Raw genomic sequence first — 22,524 nt, 5'->3', positions numbered from 1 at the left:
GGTCCTGCTTCTTGGGCAGCAAACTAAGCTTCGGAATCTATTTCTGGATATCCTGGTGTCTTCGTTAGAACAGTTGCTTTCGCCTCCCTATTTAAAAATAGCGGTCGCTCTGTTTGGCTGTGTTTTTCTGCCTGGAGCAATGAATGGGGACTTATGCTTCTGTGTGTAAAGGAAATCAAACCATAAGCTCGTCTCTTGGGTAGTTTTTATTTTTTTGGCCGCCTGTTGCTGTATAATTCATACGTGCATTTCGCATCAGTGCAGCACTCAATACACCAATCGCTCCGAAGCGAAATTCTGACTTAAAATGAACCCGTCTTCGGTATATGGAGTGGTAACGCATGATATCGTGACAAACAAGGCAGTGGAAAATTCCTCTGGTTATATATAGTAAGTTAATGGTGATGTTTGGTCGATAGGGAAACCTATTATGCTTTACGATTTTTCATTTCTATAGCTGTACTCAAGGGCCTCAAAGTTATCATGTAAATTTTTGGATTTGAATAGGAAAATATATTCGGCTCCTAAACGCTTGGAAATAGAAAATTCTCGTAACAATTATTCACCCATGTGTCGTGTAGAAAGCCAGGAAATACTTTCGTTTAAAAGTTTCGGTTAATCAAATGTGTATTAATTCCTACAGAAAAGACAATCAATTCGTAAGTTAGAAAAGTAATACAGATGGCACAGAAGGGATTTCCCAAGAAGTGAGCAACTTTTGCAACCACTGGTGGCTAAGAAAGTGGCAGAAATAACACGAAGAATATGCGGATTCCCCTCTGCATTTGCAACCTCGATAGTCTTCGAATATTCTCTTTCATTGTTTGATTGTTTGCTAGCAAGGGCTAATTCTCTTAAGTGGCGTTTTTTCTTTCTTTTGGAGACGTGATTTTAAACCCTCTACAATTGGGTTGTGGTGGTGAACTGGAAGGTGAGCTTTCCATGCTGGAATCCTGGATTTAGGTACCGGAAGCTCGTTGCTTGTCCTAAAAAAAACGTGTCATTTCCCTTGGTATTTTATATTGCTCCCGTATTATTGGACCTCTGCTCCGTAACCCAAATTCTTATGAAGTATTCGATAAGCGTTGTTATCAATGTGAAAGAAGCGTCTCTTTCATTTGTTCGTACTTGGACCATCGCCCTATACCCGTAATAAACCTTAGGGTCCATAGTACTCAGCCACAAATTTTATTCTAAAATTCTCCGCGTATGATGTTATCATAATTCTGAGGAATTTGACGTCATCCGAAGTCTTAATGTTAACTCAATCCCGAATACATTAAATAAGATACTCAGGCGTCTTATTCAAGACATGCATTGGCTTTCATGGGCTACATCTACATATTACCCCGAAAACCACCTACAGAGGTGTTTGGCAGGGGTGAACCATCACCAACTTGCCACCATCACCAACATCCACCATGTACAAAACCATTCATGAGGATTGAAGTTTACTCCCTCGAACATGCACTACGCAACAGTCACGCTACGTGTGGCGCATAATCTGTGGGAGTAATCTATATTCTTCTTATGAAAGCAATCTGCTTATGATGGCTTAGGTGTAGATAATTAATGTTAAGCTACGGAGATATTTTGAGATTTTCAAGTTTCCTCTTTCGTCGAATGATAACCTTCTTTAGTACGCAGACACTTAGCACTTCCATGAAACGACCAGGTTTGTAAAACAGTGCCGACCCCTGTTTGTAGAGCAACAGTCTCCTATCCTAGCATGTCAAACCTGGCGGGCGTTTACGACGGACGTGATTTCGACTTTAAGAGGAAGCCTATTTTCGGCTACCCTACCCCCGTGCCAAATTCGAACTTTTACTTTTTATTTCATAAACGACGTCGCCTCATTTGAAGGTATTATCGGCTATTCGGTTCCTTCACTCATAAAGTGGGCTTTCAATCTTGCGCTTCCCATAGGCGTCCATGCGCTTAGTGTATACTGCGTAATAATTCATGCGGGACAAAGGTTTCATTGTTTGCTAGCAAGGGCTAATTCTCTTGTCACGGTGAGTAATGACATCGGATGGGACCCCCGCGGCAATTTCGTATATCTTGCTTTCTTCTTTTAATGAAAACACTTCTCGTGCTGGACCCACCTCCTTAACGTGACTCACCTCGAGCATTACTCAGCGGGCGCTTCATTACAGGTGAATGAATGATCTCAAAGGGGCCAGACCACCTTCAAAATAGACGGCTTCCGACTCGGCAGCCAGCCCGTGATCTCGTGACGGGAGTGCGCGTCGCCAAGGCCGAACCAGAGCAGTGGTTGCGTCCCTGTGGTGAGGACAACGATAATATCGTTGTGTCACGGCAGAGGGTGTCACAGGAAGATCTATCTCCATCCCCACCCCCTTGGATGACAAATTCATTACACCTACAATATCGGAGTGTTAATTGTAGACACCACCCATCCAACGGGTGATATGGCACCATTATCATCATCTCCGCGTTAGGTTTGATGTTGTCATAATTGAGGAATTTGTCGTCATCAGAGTCTTAATGTTAGCTTCATCCACAATGTATTAAATAGGATGCCAGGGCTTCTACTATAAGTGTGCTCGCCAAATCACGTTTGTACTGGTTAATATCCTAGTGCCATTTAAAATAGGGAATGAATTTGGTTTTTATTTCTTAGCCCTTTATAATCCAATGTTGCCTCTAAGCACCATCAGAAATGTTTAAACTTTCAGCTCTATTTAGGAGATATCTAAGCTAAATATTATTTTGTAGTGTAAATTTTATTGACGAAATATTTAACTGCCAGGATAATTATCATTAAGTGTAAAATTTTCAAGTTTTCAAAATGAAAAATTTTGAAATTTGATTTCTCCCAGAAACAGCTCTGGGTTAGAAAGGGTTAACTCACTCAGTGCGTAGGTTGGTTTGCGGCTCATTCTTACTCCGCATATTTTCCTGCCTCTGTGAATAAGAACGTCCGTTTTCCGCCCATTGCCTCTAACCCAGCTTTCCTGACCGTGAGCGTTCAAACTGCGCTTATTGCTGTTATGCCAACGGCAATAGATCGTCTCTCTGATCTTAAGAAGGTAAATATTTATATATTTCTGGTACCTACAGGTAGAAAACCTATTAAAGTTAGTATTTTTTAACTGTTCGAGGCATGTAATAAACATAAATGGACAAACCAATACCAACTGCTCGCGCTCTAGCTTGTTGATTAAGCCTATCTCATGAGGACCCAATATACTAGCAGTGTACTCTAAACGAGGCCTCAAGAGGGAAAAGTAGCTAATTTCTCTCAATAAGTCTTCGCACCTCCCGAGAATCCTTTTCACGAAAGAAGTAGATGTAGAACTTAAAAATCATGAAAAATTATTGAAAATACTAAAAAAGCATATTGAATATTTACGCCTGAGGAATGTAGGGAAAAGAGTGCAATAATTAAATTTCTCTTTCAGCTTTGAGAAAATTTTTAATCTGTTGAACTACATTACCTTAAAATAAAAACTTCGTTCGTCGCACACTTTATCAAAAATTTGAGCCTCAGTAATGTGTGAGCCACAAGTGTAACGTCATTTTGATGAAATTTCTTAAATGCGTGTTTTAATAGTGCATGTATGTGATCTCGAAATTAAGACTGATGTTATGGTTTTTAATCTTTTGGGAAAACAGATCAAGAAACTAAATTCATTTCACTTTTTTGCTATTGCTCATTTTTTTAAATAAATATTTGCGTTTTCTTGAGTTTTGTCCATTTTCCGCGCAGAAGTGGATTCGTTCACCAGTATACATGAATTTGTTTGCATTTTTAAAAAAGCGTTGAATAATGTGAAAATGCTTTTAAGAGGTCATTCGAATGATGGATCGAAACGAGAGTGAAAACCCTCGCATGCATTAGTTGTCCTCCTAGCAGCAGTGGACTCGTCTGCCCTAATACGTGGCGAGAAAGGCACAATTTCTTAGTCGATGTAATTCTCTAATAGGTAGTCAGCGAACTTCGACGCTAGTGCATCCTCGGACATGATGCTCATTAGGTCACAGAATGCATCACCTACTTCGTCTTGCTTCGGGCACGTAAGAAAAGAGCTTCAGTTTTTCTCTTACGCACTTGAAGCAAAACGAAAGCTTTCTCATAACCTTCAACTCCGTCACTTAACTTATTCATCGCCTTACTAAACTGCTCGAAACTTTGCGAACGATCCTACTAATGAACTAATGGCACCCGAACATAATCACAGTCACAATATCCCGATTGTATGAAATGTTTTTCTTATCTTCTATATACTGCATAGCTTATTCTTTATAATCAATGGGTAACCTTTCTTTGCCGCTCTTCTTATTTATTTTCCCTTCGATGGTTTTTTATCACACAACTGTGTCTCATGGTGTGGTCGATTCGTTGCCTTATATCCTACTCAGGGTGCTCAGATGACTTCATTTCTCCGCTCATCTTTTAAGTAGTGGGATAGGTATTACCTTCCTCCCCTCACACCGAAGATATGCTCTACCCGAGACTTGATTCTGCGTTGTGTCATAGAGGTCACAATTTCCCAGACCGAATCCAACCCTTTTCGTGAACTTGTATTTGTCACATATTTGATCTACGCGGAATTAATGCGATGTCAGTTAATTACGTGAGAAGATAAAAGAAGAATTTTTTTTAAACTTGACCACCTATGGTGAGTGGATCATCTTTGTAGAATTCGATCCCTGAGAAAGGTAAACAACTTTATTACTATCAGTCAAATATAATTATTATTACGACCCAACTAGGTTACGAATCATGTTGAACCTTTTTCAACCTTCATCCGCCTACTTCAAAATACCGATTATTATCTGAGGTTTTATCACTGTTTAAGGTGTCCTTGTAGCGCAAAGAACCTCATGCGTCAGTCACCTATCTAGGTTATCGAACTAGTTAAGTTGGATTATTTTGGAGGCCGGCACGCTGATTGTAGTCTTCATCGATGCTGGCCTCCGTTCTTCGTTTGAAGTTTTTCTTCCATTCGGCGTGGAACCGAATGTTACATGGAAACTATTTAATCATCATTACTTTGTTATTCATTGTCAGTATTTTTCCTGTTCAGACCAATTTAATAATGCAAGGTGGTCCACAGCTACTCAGCTAAGTTGTCCTTTCATCTTTCCTAACGTCATCCAGCTTGTCGCTTATCCCAGGTTTGGGGAGCGACTATTGTTGCCAGTCCCGTATAGTCAGCTAGGCAGAGTAGGCAGTTGTCCATGGTCCCGGAGGCTTTGGAGGGACCCCGGAAGATTATTCTTCTTTCCTCTTGCCTTCAACAGCCTTTAGGCCCCGTTACTCTAACAGCTCGAACTCGAAAATACCGTCTTCAGTTGTGTAATCCAGCTTGCAATACTAAGCGGAGGGGAATGCTGAAAGTTGTGTTTGAAGAGAGGAAGTCAGGAAGTCAGAGTAGGGGGACAAAATAGGATTTATAGATGGAATGGAAAGGAGTTTGCCTTATTTTGGATTGAAAATGGAGGTTCAATTTTGGAGGGGAGACAAAACGGGGTAACTCACAAAATGCTCGAATTAAATATAACTTAAGCGGTGAACTTCTTTAACTATGGACCTGTGACCCAAATCTACACCCGGTGGGAAACCCGTGAACTCTTCCTGCAGAGCATACGCCGGGAAAAACTTAAATTCCACTTCTTGAATAATAGTAATTCCCGGACCTCATTATAATGCCACCGCGTTGGGTGTGATCATTGGTGCTATTACCAGGTTCCTGAAGTAAACGGTAAAAGATAGTCGCGGTCGGAAGTTGGTCGACAACGTTTCTGTCTTTTTGACGCCCAAAATATCGGGTTGAGAATGGGCGGCCGAGAAACCCCAACCATCCGACCGTCGCATCAGACTGTTTTCGTTGGACGGCAGGCATAGACAATCCACAACCACGGGCCCAAACAATTGCTGTTTATACTGACCGTTGGGTGGCTAGGTTCGAACGTGCGTTGTGCGTAGCGGGTTACTTTCTCCTCACCGTGGGTACTCGGACCTTGACCGTGAGGCTCACACCTCGGAATCGTACCGCGTACCGGCAGTGATGTAGCATTGACAGGAGGCTTAGGTCCTCGTCCGCGTGTGCGGGCGGAGCGAAGTGGGCTGGGAGGAGCCAGGAGGCGCTTTTAAGAGGGGGGGAAGTTTCAAAAGGGAGAGAGCGGGGGGGTTGGGGGGAGGAAGGGGGAGTGGCGGAAGGAGAGAACCCACTTCCTCCTCCTCGTCGACATAGATGAGCGTTTGCGGCCCTTCGATGGTGTCGCACCGGTGTCCGCCGAGGAGACGGGACCCCTCGGGCCAGCGCCTCACCGGCGAGACGCCTCCCAACTCCGGGGCCCCGTCCTCCCGACGGGCGGTGAGGCGGTGCTCGCGTGAGCCAGTTACGTCCGTGAGTGAACGAAAAATCTCTCTTTTTCCCCCCTTTCTCGTTTATGCCCTCCCCCGTTTCTCTGACTTCCCCCTTCCCTTCCCCCCTCGCTAGTTCCCCCTCTTCCCCCCTCCCCTTCACGGCAAGCACATCTCTCCGCAAGTATTTTTTATATTATTTGTATGCATTAGTCTGTAGCACTTACTACCATTATCACCTTGACATTACGGTAGGTTTTATGTGATTAAAATATTTTAATGAAAAGTTACCGTTGTTTTCAATTTGAACTGGACGTAGAATGCCTAAAAACTTGTGCCTGACACGATTTGTATGCCCGCCTGGTTATATTGTATCATCCTCGTCATAGGTCAATAATCATTTGATTGAATTGGAGCAGCTTCCCTTACAAATTTTGCATCACCAAGTATCGTCATATTAACTAATTAATTCTCTTTAACACCCTTCGTTACCTGTTATATGCAAATGTCCGTGAGTGAACGAATATCTCACATTTACCCCCGTTCTCGATAATACACTCCCCCTTCCACCGTCTCTCCCCCACCCCTTCTTCTTCCCCCACGCGAGTTCTCTCTTCCCCCTGGTACCTCCACCCACCTCTCCTTTCAGCCCGGCACATCTCTCCGCAGAAAGCGCAGTACCAGCGGCGAATGCTGTCGTCCCGCCCAAATCGGCCTCTTGCGTCTCCCGGTCTTCGCGCGACTTTCCGGACGGATAAACCGCGTGGCGACCAAGAGGTTTTGGATGCGTCGTTTCGGGAGCATTGTTGCGTCGTCTTCGCGTCCCGTTCTAGCGTGCGAGAGGATACCTCCGGGTCCCCCCACGGTCGTTCCGTTCCGCCTGACAGCGATGGTCAGGTCCCTCCGCCGCGGGCTTTGCCAAGGGGTTGTCGGCGGTGTGGCGAGTCGAAGCCGGGCCCTCGGGCCCCGCGGTCGTGTCCCCCTGTGTTCACGCAGTGTCGGTCGCAGTGTCGTGGGCTTGTGTCGTGGTGCGGAGGAAGGTTTCTCAAGACCGCACGTGATATCGCTGGTCTAACCCGCCGCAGTTTGTGATCGTTTGCCGTGGTGTTTGCACATGCAGGTGTGGGACACGGGGATGCATTTTTTTTTCGTGACCCAATTATGTGCTTCGGAAGATTGCCTGGATATGAAACAGGTTTTCTTATGGTCGCTGGGTTTCCGAATTGTGGAAGTTGTGGAAGATTAATATATTACCTCGGCGCGCCTGCCGAAGGAGAATGTTGGGATGTTTGTGGAACAAGGTAATTGACTTTTTCATACCCTAATCGTAGCGGGATTCATGATTCTTCATGAGCCTTTCCACTTTGGGTTGTCTTCTCCAATTTTTCATTGTTTAGGGAACCCTATATGAATTCTTTAGATGGAAATAAAACCTCTATTAGTTCCCCTTAAAAATACCTAATATCTTTGATATGCCTCTTCATTTTTGCCTACTTATCTCAATAGTTGGTTTTAAAGTTTTGTGTAAAGCTTCTGAGGTAGTATGTTCCTTCTCTATTTTATCACATTTGGTTGAGATGTTTCTTTCGTTGCAAGACTTTTTTGTAATCTCTCCTAACAAGTCTCATGTGAAATTCATGATTTTAGAGTCAAACCTTATTCCAGTAAAATATTTAATGATCATTATTTTATTGTTCATTACATTTTCCTATTCAAACCAATTTAATAACATTAGGTGATCACTTCTACTTTCTCTAGGGTGTTCAAAAATGTGCCCTAAATTGGTTGGCAACCTAGGAAATACATAGACATATCACCTCCACTCAGCTCAACATTTAATTTTAATACCAATGTTGTAAGTACAATGCAACTCAATTCTGCAGGAGTAACTGTCAAACAACGTGGTGATGTATTTCAATACAAGGTACATCATCACTTCCATTCTTCTATTTTACCATGTAGGTACATATTTTAGAAAAGGTCAATGGTCACTGTTTTCAGCCAACAGGAAACTGAGATTACAGTACCATTGACATTCTGAATCTATTTTTATCAAAGTTTCTGTCATGCCATCTTTGTATTTATTTTTGGTCTCAGCCTATTTTCAATTGTTTCCCCATTCACCCCAAAATTATAGGTCTATGACAGTTTGATTCAAATACTAATTGTTGCTGTATTATGATCTTTATTTCTCACTTAAACATCATACATCTTCTCTACTTTCTCATAGCGTATAAGAAAACTTCCGTACCCCTTACGGTCGTCTCTTTTGCTCTTCTGCTTGGCCCGTTGCCTCATAGTGTTCTTCAGGGATGCCGACTTACACAAAATATTGGGTGGGCTCAAACCAGGGATCTTGCCCCGGGAAATTTTTTAAGTAGTGAGTTTTAAGTTTTTTAATCACTTAAGAAGTGTCATATGATCAACATTAGAACCCTGATAACTCGAATCTCGATATCTGGATGCTAGGAAAAAGCAACAAGCCTGACGCATTTTTTCCTCACACCCATAGCAAATTTTTGAGGGGGCTCGGGCCCCCTCAGGCCCCATGGAGCCGGCGGCACTAGTATTCTTTGCTACTCCTTTTTCTGCCTCCTTGAAAGTTTCTTACCAACCTGCCTCTTCAGTATTCCTCATTTGCCCATGTACAACTAATAGTTGGCACTTGAATACAGTGGCGCCCCCCCCCCCCCCCCCCCCCCAGAGCTCAGACAATTTTTTAAATGTAATCTTTTTTATTTAATTGGATTATTATTACTTATAGAATAGTGTAAGGATTAATAAAATATCCCTCAGAAGGCCGTAAAACTCGCCATTTTGAACCATTTATCTTTCTATTTCCCGCTTACCTTGGCTGGTATGCCATACCCCTGGACCCCCAGTATTAGTTGTGCCTGAAACCCCCCTAGCCGTAATTCCTAGCTGCGCCCCTGAATGAATATTTTTTACCAGTTTTGAATATATATTTTTTACCAGTACTGTCGATGACTCTGTTAATGATAAGGATTTTTACTTACTTTTTGCTCTGTTTCTTCCCCTATACTCTAAACAGTTAATGATGGAAATATTTTGTATATCTCTTCATATGTTATATATGTTTATTTAAATTGATATTACAAATCGAGCAATACCTCAGTACTACCAGAGAGGACCTCCTCGGTGCTACTAACCTACATTAAAGCTCATGTTGGTGAAATTAATGGAGCAGGCTGAATATAGAGAAACATCTAGCCAATCAGGGCTTGCAAGCCCTTAGCAATACCCATTCTTGCCTATGCTGAGGATACCCTTGATGTTTTTCTTCTTTCCACACATTCTGTTGACTCCTTGTTCATGTGAACCATGCTTTACAATTACATCCCTTATTTTCCCAGTACATACTCTTTCGTGCCATGCTTGCTGCTTCTAGTCTACTCTATAGAAATTTTTAGAACAAATTAGTATTATGTCAATAATTCAATAAAAGTTTTCCCACTGCATCAAGTGCAAGCACTCACCAATGATCTGGGAATCATGAGATATTTCCGTGACTAATGGAATTCAGGGGTAGTAGAGAGGGTTGTTGGAGAATGATAGTCTATGGAATTATGATTACCATTTTTCTTCTTTTATTTCATATCATTTCTTACCTTCTTTCTCCTTATTGAAATTGTCCTCACCCTAAATCTTATACTCTTTCAAAATCATTATCTCTACTTTTTACAGAACCTCCATTAAACTTTTTGCTATCTCCTTTACTTTTATTAGTGCATATAGTAGACCCCTACCTACTTTAGTAAAAGTTTGCTCTACTTCTTCCCTGAGAATTCTGCTTCCTAATTATTTCAACTGGTCTGGTAATCGATGGGTAGTGAACATTTGTTTTATCTTAAATAAATATGGTATGTCTTTTGAGTGCAACGTTGTCATCTGAGCCTTACAGTCAGATATTTAATATTATCATAATATTTTACTCTACCGAAGGCTCTGAGATGTTTTCAATTTGACAGATGTCTCATCAAATACCATGGTGATAATCCCTTAATGAGAGAATGCACATCATTAGTTTGAGTTATTAAAAATAAAGAGTCGGCAACTTACAAAATATTTTAATTTTATTATCATTCCTATTTGTGGGTTTTTCTTTAGATATCCTGGTTAGTGATTTCAACTATTTGCCTGAATAGTTACCGATCTTATGCTCACTATCCAAGTATATAGCCTTCTCAGGATGTGCTGTATCAAAAATATTCCTGAAACACATGCTCATATGTATGTGCTTTTATGTGCAGGAAATTTTTAGCTTTAATATGTTGGAGAATTTTCCTAGTATTTTGTTTAAATTTCGTAATGTGTAGAATTCTCTTGAACCAATTTACATAGCGTATGTATTAGCACAATGAAATAGTCTTATCTGATCTTGCATAAACAAAACAATTCAATATCAACAAAACTATTATGTAATAAACCGTAATGAGTCATGACATTTTTGACCATAAAAATTTCACTACATTTTCATGTTTTCCTGTCTATCACCCATCCTAGCCTCCATGTTTATATTACTACATAATATTTAATTGCCTATGAATGATGCACTAAATGAAATTTCCTATAGGAACAAAGTGAATATTATTTTCATGAAACTCCAAAATGAACTCATCCGCTTATACTCCAGCTGTTAATAAAATTCCGTTCCTAAGCTATATTTTCGATATATTGCATTCGAAAATCAGTTTTCTACCCTGTTTCTCATAATGATGCTGGTCTAAGCATAGTAATTTTTTTATTTTATGTACAGTATACATTTTTTGATGAAAAACTGGTGTAAAGTTATCGGTGGATTCGGACTTGGTATAATGGAAACTATCTGTAATAGAAAAACTGGTCTTTTTTCAGCGAAAATTATTTAACGATCAATGCATTCCAAATACAGAGCCATCATCAGGTGCAAGACAATGAAATGATGCAAGAACACAGGCATAATTATATATTGTAGGAGTGGGAGAATAGGAGGAAGGTGAATGCTTATTGGCTCCATGTCCATAGGAAGGAGGAGCTAGCTGGGGAATACTGCACGAGATGAGGAGAAAATTGGCAGTAGAGCATGGTTTTTCAGGACTCTATCTGTATACTACTTAAGAAAGGGTGAATGGATTGTTTAGAGGACTTGGTCACCAGGTGAAAGAAAGCAAAGACAGAGAAAATAGGAGTTTCTTGGGTCTATGTTGACGACTTGGATTTAGTGTGAAGTGGGTAAGAGAATGTGAATTTCAAAAATTCAATGGGAAAGAACTATTTCGTCAATGGGAGATGGGAAGCAAAAAGGACTGAATAAAGGTGTGGGGAGATTGGGGTTTGTTAACGAGAGGAATAAGCAGCTATGGGTGGGAGGATTTGTGAAGGAAACACAGCAGGGAATTTGGATGGGAAAATTTTACAGTGCAGAAGGGCCTGGGGAAGGAGGATTTATCTTAGAGAATGGAATGTTGAGGAGAGGTTAGCTTATTAACAGTTGGTTACTTAATACTCCAATTTAGAAAATTTTATAATATATGCATTATGGCAGTATTAGTTGAAACAGTGTGTGTTAAATAATTTTTTGTGGAAAAGTGCACCAATTGTTCTATTATGGTAAAAATTTAATTATATTGTGAAATCAGTGTTAAAAAATAAGCCCATTAACAAACTCATCTCATTACTACTGGCTAATACAATATGTAACGTAAGTCAAATCATGTTTATTACTCGAAAATGGCATTATCATTTCATGGTACATAGCGTTTACCCCTGTTTTGATGTTTAACGTACATGTATTTCATATAAATGAAACCAGATTTTTTGTGCACAAAATATGCAAAAAGTAATTGTTTTGAGTTTTTCGGTAGTGATAGAACTTCTGTAATGTTTGACAAGGTTTTTTATTAAACCCCTTTTAAATTATTTATAAATTCATGCCCGATTTATTTATTTTGCTGATAAATAAATGGCTTTTTTCTCAAAATTATATCACTGACTGCTTTAATTGCTTTAATATTTGTCAACTCCTTACAAAATAGCTAAAAATAAAATTGCAAAATAGCCTAAAATAACGGTAATTCCTTGCTCTCTTTCTTTTCTTGCCATTGTGAGCATGTTATTACTCATCCTTGACTTCTACAGTACGTCAAATTTCCCAAAAAAGTCCAAGTTACTCAAGTTCTCCCTGATAATTGCTTTCCTGGTATTAGTGCACTGCACAACCATTGATATATGAGCCCTCTAATTCTCCCTATCTCATACCACATTTTTTACATCCATATGAATGTTTATTTTTCCCCATACTCATATTCTTCACATGCCCACTCAATCTCATAGGTGTATTCATTGGGGAAAGATGCCAAATATTTGTGAGTGTACTTATTTCACCTGCTTTTGTATTTTTGTATGAATGTACTTTGTTCATTGAAGTATTCTCCTATTTAAGGTAGGTTTCCATGGAGTACTTAAGAAGTATTCTGGCAGTCTCCCCTTCGTTTATGTACTTCCCCCTTCAATCCACCATTAGGCCTACTTCCTTTCATTCTATCTAAAAGTCCTATACTTTTCCTTCCTTTCCCTCTTTGATGTGCCTTGTATTTAAACGATTTTAATTTCTCCTGGTGAATACTGTTGAAGAATTTTTCTCGGGTTCTCAGCCAGGTTAAATCTGTTGTATAAGCCGACTTTTCCAGAGACGACTTGTCTCTCATCCCCAAGGCCGTGTTACTCTTTGAAAGTCCAATTTCACACTGAAGCGATACAACCATTTACCAAGGACAACAATACGGCTCAGGTGTGGTCCGATTGGCAGTAGGTCTTTTGAAATTCTTCATGTTCTTCCCTTATGTTTTTTATACAGCTGATTACAGGTCTCCATTTATTGCTATTATGAAAGTCTGTGTCCGGATTGAAATTTTTAGGGTTGAGGCAGATCTCTATGGCTTCCTTAATTATGTGGTCCCAGTAACGTTATGCATGGCAAAGAATTTTTGTATCTCCCCATCTGATAGAATGGTCTTCATTAATGAAAACGATGACCTGTGTTCCACCATGACCGACTTTTCTGGTTGCGCTAATCTGAAAAATCTTCGGAGTTCTTTTAGCCTGGTTTCAATCATTCTGCCAATTTTGCTTTGTATTTGATTGTAAATTTTAGGAAGTTCATCGTTTTCATTCATTCAATACTTCCAAATACAGGTTTACCTGTATTTTTATCTTATTTTTATTTTTATTATTATTTTATTCTTGTGCTTATTCTTCTCAAATGATGGTTTTAGAACAGTATGACCTGAGACATGAGTTTTGTTGTTCCTTGCCTCGCTTGCCCTCTTTGGTGCAATAATTGCCGTCCCCTCTCTGGTGGACGAAGATAGGAAAGGTAGGTTATAAGAAGGTAAAATAGGAATAGTGAGGAAGTTTTTGAGGGGTACTGGTTTTGGAATTTATAGGCAGATAATCCAAATCATAGTTAATTTGAATCATGTTCTTATCGTATGAACACTCTCCTGTGAAAGAAGTATAAATATATATAATGGAAGTTAATGTAGCTATGTTGGTGTGCTGTATTAATCTGCGACTGTCTTCCTTAGATTTTTGAATTTGGGATTGGTTTTTCTAGTGTGTGGCATGAGTGCCTATTTGGCCTAGGAGACACTTTTATAATTTATTTCTGAAGCAGCAAGTCACCTGCAAATAGATGTGCAAAAACTCCTCAAAGGAAAAATTACCTCATAAACTTGGGACTGAAAGCAGTTTTCCTATTGATTTGTGAATGAAAAACTTTGCTGTTTCTACAATTTGGAACTTTATTTTCCTGACTAGTTTCGATACACTGTATCATATTCATAGGACTAGTCCTAGTCCTATGAATATGATAGGGGGCTAGTCCTATGAGTATGATACAGTGTATCGAAACTAGTCAGGAAAATAAAGTTCCAAATTGTAGAAACAGCAAAGTTTTTCATTCACAAATCAGTAAGATGGATTTCTACAACGTGAAGGCCTCTACTATTCAGTGCATCAGTTTCCCTATGTTTAAGGCTCTTGAAGTCACATTGTGTTACTGATACATATAAGCTCAAGTCTTGAGGAATGATTTTACCATAGGTTATCCCTAAATTCAGCACAAAGATTAGTATCTGCTTTACAGCCTGCTGGCTACATCCACAGATAAATACATTTCTTTTTATACTGGACATCTAGAAATTTTCTTTGTACCACTCTTTTTAAAGTATTGGAGAGAATATTCTCAGGTATGCCTTTCCTTTGCTTCCTTCCCTTATGGTAGGGCCAAAATAACCTTTGCCCTTTTCCACTCAGTTCCCCATAGTAACTGTTCATGGTCAATATTTTTTTATGCAATGATTGTGTTAAAAGCATGGTGTAGGAACCCCATTCTGGCACTGGTTGATAAATGACATAATAGTAAAATAACACTTTTATCAATTTTGTTGCGTCAGAATTTCAATATATACATTCAAAACCAAAGCAAAACATTTTGCATTAAAATGTATATCATAATTTTTCATTCAAAAAACAGAGTAATATTTCACTTTAAAAAAACTTAAGGAAAGTGCACTCTGGCTCTGCTAATTTTGCCATGACGTCACTGGTTAAAAGTAGTTGTTTTTTCTCACTATGTATAGCATTTAAAAATTTGAGAATTATGTATTTAGAGTGCATTTATAACTTTGGTTTGAATTATGTATAAGTAATGTATCATTTTGAATTCCAAAAAAAAACTTTAAAATATTAATTTGAGAGAACTTACTGAGGAAACCTGTGCAAGAACTAAAGCTGAGAACCATTCAAAATTCTTCATTGCTTTCCAAAAATCAGTAGTACTATACTATATATACCAAAATTTCCTGAACAGAATCAATTTTTTATGTTACACTTGCAAAACTAGCAATAGACCTTGCAACTGTACCATGATTTGAGAGACATGCAACAAAGGGTGCAGATAATCTCCTCTCCCAGATTCCTACAAGTGGGGACATTTATTATACCTAGGGTTGTATGTAAAAGCTTTTCAGACCTTTTGCAAATTGAGTTGCAAATCCTTTGAAGCTCCGCATTTGTTTGCAGGGAGATGAAAGTTAACTGTGAGAAAATATTTCATTTTTCTGCAAGAAGTGCCACTTTTATACCATAAAAGTGGCCCTGCAGTATGCCAGGACTCGAGCCACCATTCTTATTCTTGGGTTCGTGCCCTTAGTTTCGGGAAGCAAATAATCACATGCAAATATTTCAAATCTTCACCCAAAGATTATTTCAATTTAAAATCCCAACAAATCAATCCAATGAGCAAGTATCAAGTAATGGACTGGTGTGTCTAAAATAACCTAAATTTATGGTATTACCAATGTCTCGGGAAGAAGAGGAGCCGATGATGATGGCACCAGTGGATAGTGAAGTGCTTTGGTTGCACTGGCCGAATGACCCACGTGTCGACTCCCACTGACAGCTACATTGTGGCTGCACCATTAGTGAATAGCCATAGAGTAACCAATAGTTGATAATTGACCAATGAGAGACCGGTGGACTACTCTGACTGACTGACCACTGACGAGTGACAAGTCCCATTGTGTCTCTACCAAGTTAAATGTGAAACTAGGATGGTTTTGATAAAGATGAAGGGGAAGAGGAAGGTTAGTCGTTCTCTAAAGTGTAAGGTAAAGTGAGAATATGTAAAATAAAATGGTAAACTTCCACACAATTTTATTTAAAAAAATACCGACCCGGTTTCGACACATAGTGTCATGTTATCAAGGTACAATTTGGCTTTCCAAGTTCTATATATACCGTCCCTTATATAGAACTTGGAAAGCCAAATTGGTACCTTGATAATGACACTACGTGTCGAAACCGGGTCGGTATTTTGTGAATAAAATTGTGTGGGAGTTTACCATTTTATTTTATTCTCATGGATATAAAACATTTCCACCAGATATCGCCGGACACTGTGAATTATGTTAGGTAAAGCTTCCAAGGTGTGGTTAGACAGAGCTGGCTATTCTGAGATGTCACAAAACAACGCATTTATGCATATTTTGGCCTTGCCTTTAATTCTTCTTTATTTCTATTTCATCTTTATAGGTTGAACATGGAGGAAATCTGGGTGCTTCATCAGGCAATGGAGGATCTGGTAGTGCAGACAATGAGACCTTCTCTCAGGATTGGTTTGAGGAAGACTTTGGCCTCAACAGTAGCCTGCGGGAGGTTGAAGAAATCCAACTGCAGCAGTTACAGATTGAGCGAGAGGTAATATTTCCTTAAATCCCTCCTGACGTCTATAAAATTCACAATTTCACACTATTTTATTTTAAAGTAAGCACATGATTTTGGTTATAATCTGGTACTTAACTGAAAAATCCAATGTGCTAGGTAAGCAAAAGAGTGCTGAAAGCCAAATAATTAACTAGAAGCACACACATTTGAACAGGAAGGAACATAGTTGAAGGATGACTTTGGCTGGTTATCCATTGAAAATTCAGAGGTTCAGCGGTGTCAAGGTGCCGGAATGCCTTTCCGTCACTGGTTAAGAAAAGACATAATAGTCAAATAACACTTTCATTAATTTTGTTGCCTCAAACTTTCTAACATTATTCTAAACCAAAATAAAAATATTTTTCAATTTGTTTATTTTGTATTTTCTGAAATAATTGAAACACACAGAGTAGTACTTCACTTGTAAAAAAGTTTAGAAAAGTGCGTTCCGGCACTGATAATTTTACCATGGCGTCACTGCAGAGTTTGTATGCTAATCTGTATGAAGTAAAAAATTTGGATATTTTAAACTTCTGTTCAATATAGAATGGTACCTTTCTTCAATTGAATTCCTCAGAGCTTCTAAACTTTTTGGCTTCTGCTGTAGTGTCGCTGTGTGTCATCATGAAATATTTTTGAACTTTTATGACACTTATGAAAAATTATCCTTAGATTATGGCTTTGTCTCTTACAAATACTTAGAGGGAGTATGATTCAATAAGAATTAAATAAACCAGGATTATCAAATGCAGAAACTGTTTTCTCCTCTTCTTAATAACACTATTAAGAAATATTTCCAACTTTCTTGCTAAGCAACAGCAGAAAGAGGAAAATTTCTGAGCTGGCATAGAGAGGGGAATACTTCATATTCCAATGAACAACTAATATAGGTCTCATGGATGAGGTATCCGTTATGAAATAGCATTTATTTGGAGGTGTATGGGAATTCTATGGAAAGTGGGATCCTACAATTGTGCAGGTATAAATTTCCACAGCAGTGTGAGTTATCTCCGTTTAAATGAATTCTCCTCAGAGGTAGTGCATATTTGTGGTGCCTACTATAATCATGCTAATACTTTTGATTTCTAACGTGTCGATGAACAATGGTGAAATTTGTCATAATTGCCATAGAAAAAACTCAGGGAAAGAACCAAGATTTCAACCTCAGACCTTTGGTTTTCTGGGCCTCTGTACTATCCAGGTTTGTGATTCTCATGGCAATTTACTTAGGTTTATAGTGCTACATTAGCCTTTAGGACAGGTATGGCATTCACTCCTGCTACTGGATTCTTAGAAGCCCATTCTCCCTTATGTTGTCATCTTTGGTGGAAAGGCTAAACACCTTGTACCATGGACCTTGGGAAAGATTAAGGTTTATGGTTCGGTTCCCCTGAAATGTTTTTTTTTTAATTACATGGGAGAATGTTCCTCTCTCCTGTGGGGTATTTGATACCCCATGGACCCAGGTCACGACCCCCCTCCCAATTTGATGCTGAATCTGCTCTGAGTATGGTATGGTATTTGGAGGAGGTGACCAACAGTTTAGATCATTTGTGCCATGAGAGAAGGGTGGAGAGAAACCTTGTGTTGGCATTAGCCTGCTCATAATGAAAGATGCAAAGGGTATCACAGCTTAGCGTCCCATCCAATTGAGCACTGCACTTGAAGTGCCCTCCAAATAGCACTCAAGCTGGGGTTAACCAACCTCTGATAAGTTTTTGTACTACCAGGATTTGAACCCAGGCCCATGGGGTGTGAAGTCTGTACTCAAGGTACTATGCCAACCTGATCCCCTACTAAATCAATGGAAACTTGTTCCAAATTTTGGCTTCCATTCAAACCTTCCCTGTTCCTCTTTTTTCCCCATACACAAGAAAGAGTTGTTTAATCTACAGGGGGTGCTGTTTCTTTTTAAGTATACTATTTAGCAAAATAGTTGTAGCTAAGGTAGTGAGTTGATGAGGCTGTCAATGATTCACACATCATTATTACTGAAAAACTTTGAGTCCATATTTGCTGTAAAAACTATATATGTATCAAGTGAAAATTACTAAATTTCATGTAGTCAGGAAAGTAAAATATTTAGAGTAAAATAATTCTGTGATAGTCTGTGATTTTAGCCACGGGAATCAAACCTAAATTTTCAGATTTCTAACAAGGTATATTGTCTGTGAAACACCACAGTTGGGGTGAATTTTACCGTTATACATATTTTAAATGTAGCTTTATATTTATTAAGAAATCATGTATTACAAGTTTTATACATATTTATAGTGATGAACGCATTTTGGAGTGTGAAAATTGCCATATTTAGGGTTTTTAAAAGTTAAATTTCTATTGAAGAATTCTAATTACTTATTTTCGTGATGGTAAAATATGGCATATGTTCTTTAATGTGGCAGCGTAATCAGAACTGTAATGAAAAATGAATCGCTTTCACAAAGTTACGCCTCAAACCATCAATTTCAGAACTGTAATTTAAAAAAAATAATTGCCGTGCAATTTTAGACAAAAGATGGTGCTTAAGAAGTGGGAAGTTCGGGGAGTCTCCCTCACCAGTAATAGGCCTAATTTTACTTTACTTGGAAGGTTTTAATGGAATCAACCTTTTTCTGGACATACTGTGTGAGGGAGAAAGATACATGAAACAGATGGTTTTCATTACTATTGGGACAGAAATTTGGCATAAATGTATGCTAGATGTTTCTAAATACTTTGGGAATAAAGTAGATTGGAGTTATTTTATCTCAGTTTCAAATCAGCATTCCTGAATAAAATGAAATTTTTTTCAATTTCAAGGGTGAAATTCTTTATTCGGTTTCATTCGAGGCACAAAGGCTTGATTTATAAAAAAAACCTACATCAAGGAATGATATATTTTTGGAAAAGGGTTTCAATGTAATTTTTTAATTGCCACAAGGTTGCCTATTTTTCAAAAAAGTGTTGGAGGTTTTTCCAGCTAAATTGAGATGGAATACCACTGAAAAAGATAGAAAAGTTTCAAAGATCAAAAATTAAATAAAACCCATAATTCTAAAAATAATCAGTATTTTTATAAAACGGTTTTGAACACATAGTTTTTAACTATAAGCAACATGTGTACTAGTTTTTATCAATATTATGAATGATACGGGCTAAAATTTTCATTTTCCCATTTTTGGTGCAAAGTAGCCCTTACTAATTTTTGGTCAGTGAAATTTATTCATTATAAGAGTACATATTTTATAGAGTATTGACTGATATTCATTCTTCAAATCAAACATTTAAAATTTATATGTAGTCCTAACAGTTTAGGACTGGGGATCCAATAGTGAATGTTCTTACTCAGGAATTATATTCTATTTTCTTATTCTTGTAGCAGTCTTTTTGGCAGGTATTTCATAGTATATACTCTTGATATTGTTCAATTAATATTATCTTCCTACTATTAACTCTGTGGTCCAATGTGGGTATAGAAATTGCATGTATGTACATATATGTTGCATGTGATCTACATTAGTACCTTGCAATTCTCACCCTTTCATATTTGTGAATAGATAGTAATTACTGATTCTCTGTGTTGTCCACTCTAGATTGAACAATTGCAGTTGGCACAAGCCAAGGAACAGCAGCAAAGGGGTTACCCATACAACTTCTACATCCGGGAGATTCCAAACAAGCCACCTCCGCCATATACACCACCTGAAGAAACTCCACGCCTCTCGGCAGCTATTGGCAGCCCCATTTCCCCCTTGGGAACTCCCCGTGACCCATCGCCAAGGGCAGCGGTTCCGACAGAGCAGGAGGAGGTAGCCAACTTGCTCGAAAGTGCAATTGGAGAATTCTATGACTGCTGGCAGAAGAAAGAGAGCTTGGACTCGGTGGAAATGCCTAAGTGCTTTCAGTGTACTATGCCACAAGATGAGGAAGAGTCAGTTTGTGACAGGAGTGTTGAAGAACAGATACAGAAAAAGAGCAGGTGGTCTTACTTACAGTTCCTTTTTGACCTCAGCCGGCAGTTAGTGGATGAAGCTTTGGACAATGTTGAAGCGGAGAAGTGGGTGAGTGTGCCAACGAAATTTGGCAGTCGCAAGTTGAAACCGACTCTACCGCTTCCGGATAAGAAGTGTTTTGTGGATGAGGTCACGAAACAGGGCCTCATCATTTTAGGTTATCTCCCTAGGGAGACAAGAGACAATGTGATGTTCAGTTGGACTCTTAAGAAAAGGGACCGGATAGATGAGATTCTCATGAGGGAAGTACAAGAGGAGGATAGGTACTGGACCAATTTCGATGAGGAAGAGAAGTATCTCAAAGAACAGTTGGCTGAATCTCTCTTTGAGTTACTCCTTGTGGACACAACTAAGGCAGTGGCTTCGGCATTCAAGGGAAGGGCTCAAAGGATGTCCAGTGCCAAGAGTTGACTTATTCATCATCTGTAATTGTTGTTTTTCTCATAGGGAGAGGACATGGTCTAGTCACTTCGTCCTATTTGCCATAAGTGATTGATCATGCTATCAAATGTGCCTTAAGAGTTGTTAACACGTGCTACAAATGTGAGTCTCTTGGACATTTCTTGTAATGTTGAACCACATTCTGTAATGGAAAACACCCTGGATATTTTTCCTAGTGACACATTCTCATTTCAACGCACAACATCTATATCTTATCGAGTGTTGTTTCGGTATTATTTTTTTCTTTTAAAATAGCCCAATTTTTTTACACAATTCAGTATTGGTTTGGATGCTCATCTTTTAAATGACCCTTCTTGTGAATGCATGTGCAAAATTTTTACAAGTATATGTTTGTGATGTGCAGTTAAGATTTAACTTGTATTTCAGAGATGTTAACTGATTGAATTTCTTTTCAACGAAGGAACTGGTTTCATCAAGAAAGTAAAATAAATTTAAACTGCTTCATAGAAAGAATGTTTTTCTATTTAAATAACCTTATGCATTTACTTGTGGTGCTGGAAGAGATTATTTTTTAGGCAAATGTGAATGCTTAATGTTCTTGGTCTCCCCAGGTAGAGAGTTTTTCAAGTTTGGGTTATCAATTGTGAAGAAAATGTTGAACTGCAAAGCAGTAGACTACTGTCCTAATGTACAGCTGCCTTTTTCTGTATAATGAGTTTATAGCTAATGGGTGTCTACTGTTTGCATGAGTATCATTAGAAGGCATTAATTGATATGCTGTTTCCTTGTCTTTTTGAAGGTTCGCTATTGTAGATCTACTAGAAAGTAAGGTACCAGCTCTCGTTTGCAATTATTCAAAAGCTAAACGTAGAATGACTTTGAGTATTCTCCGACCATTAATCTATTATTACTCATTAGATTTAGGTGAGTGTAAACCTGGGAACATCATGTCTGGTTTCCCTCAAGATGAGAAATGCAGAGAAAAATTAGTACGAGAGCCATTTTTTTCGACCTCTGGCAGGTCATGAACAAAAGACAGAGTGATTGATTAAAAATTATTTCATAGCTAAATATTGAGCATACTTGTGGTGTCCTTTCAACATACAGGTCTCGGTGATTGAGGAATTGGTTGTGCCTGTGGACAAGCTACTATACCTTCTTCTTAGGATATTGCCATCAATGACGTCCACTGAATTTTGTTTTTGCCCTGAAGGTCGTCGCCTAATGGAAAACTTTTCCCTCCTAGTGACATCTTGATTTCAGCATAAATATTGAAGTCACATGGCACTAGGTCGGTATTGCACGTCAGGTGATCGAAAATTTCCCATTGAAATTGCTTAAGGAACGGTTGGGCTGCATCAGCGCTGAGATAACAAGTGTTGTCATGGATCAGAACACTTCCAGAAGTCAGCATATCTCTTCTTTTGTTTTGAATAGGAATGGACATAATTTTTCACACTCTACCAATGCCACAATGCATTAAAGAAATTCTCTTTTATCAGCATAAAGGTCAAGATATGCAAATGC

The 22,524-nt window shown here is 38.8% G+C and overlaps 1 protein-coding gene across 1 annotated transcript in view; it reads left to right on the top strand.

The window, feature by feature from the left end:
- Window positions 1-21,507, top strand: part of LOC124158984 — an 801,817-nt gene extending 780,310 nt beyond the window's left edge. Inside the window, exons 30-31 of the mRNA XM_046534437.1 lie at window positions 16,433-16,597; window positions 20,176-21,507. Of these exons, the coding sequence (XP_046390393.1) occupies window positions 16,433-16,597; window positions 20,176-21,006 (996 nt within the window). The 3' untranslated portion in view covers window positions 21,007-21,507. The remainder of the gene's footprint in view (window positions 1-16,432; window positions 16,598-20,175) is intronic.
- The last annotated feature ends 1,017 nt before the right edge of the window (window positions 21,508-22,524 follow it).

The sequence above is a fragment of the Ischnura elegans genome, chromosome 5 (assembly GCF_921293095.1).
Source record: "Ischnura elegans chromosome 5, ioIscEleg1.1, whole genome shotgun sequence".
Lineage (NCBI taxonomy): Eukaryota > Metazoa > Arthropoda > Insecta > Odonata > Coenagrionidae > Ischnura > Ischnura elegans.
Note: the sequence above shows the minus strand (reverse complement) of the source record. Positions and strands in the feature narration are given on the sequence as shown.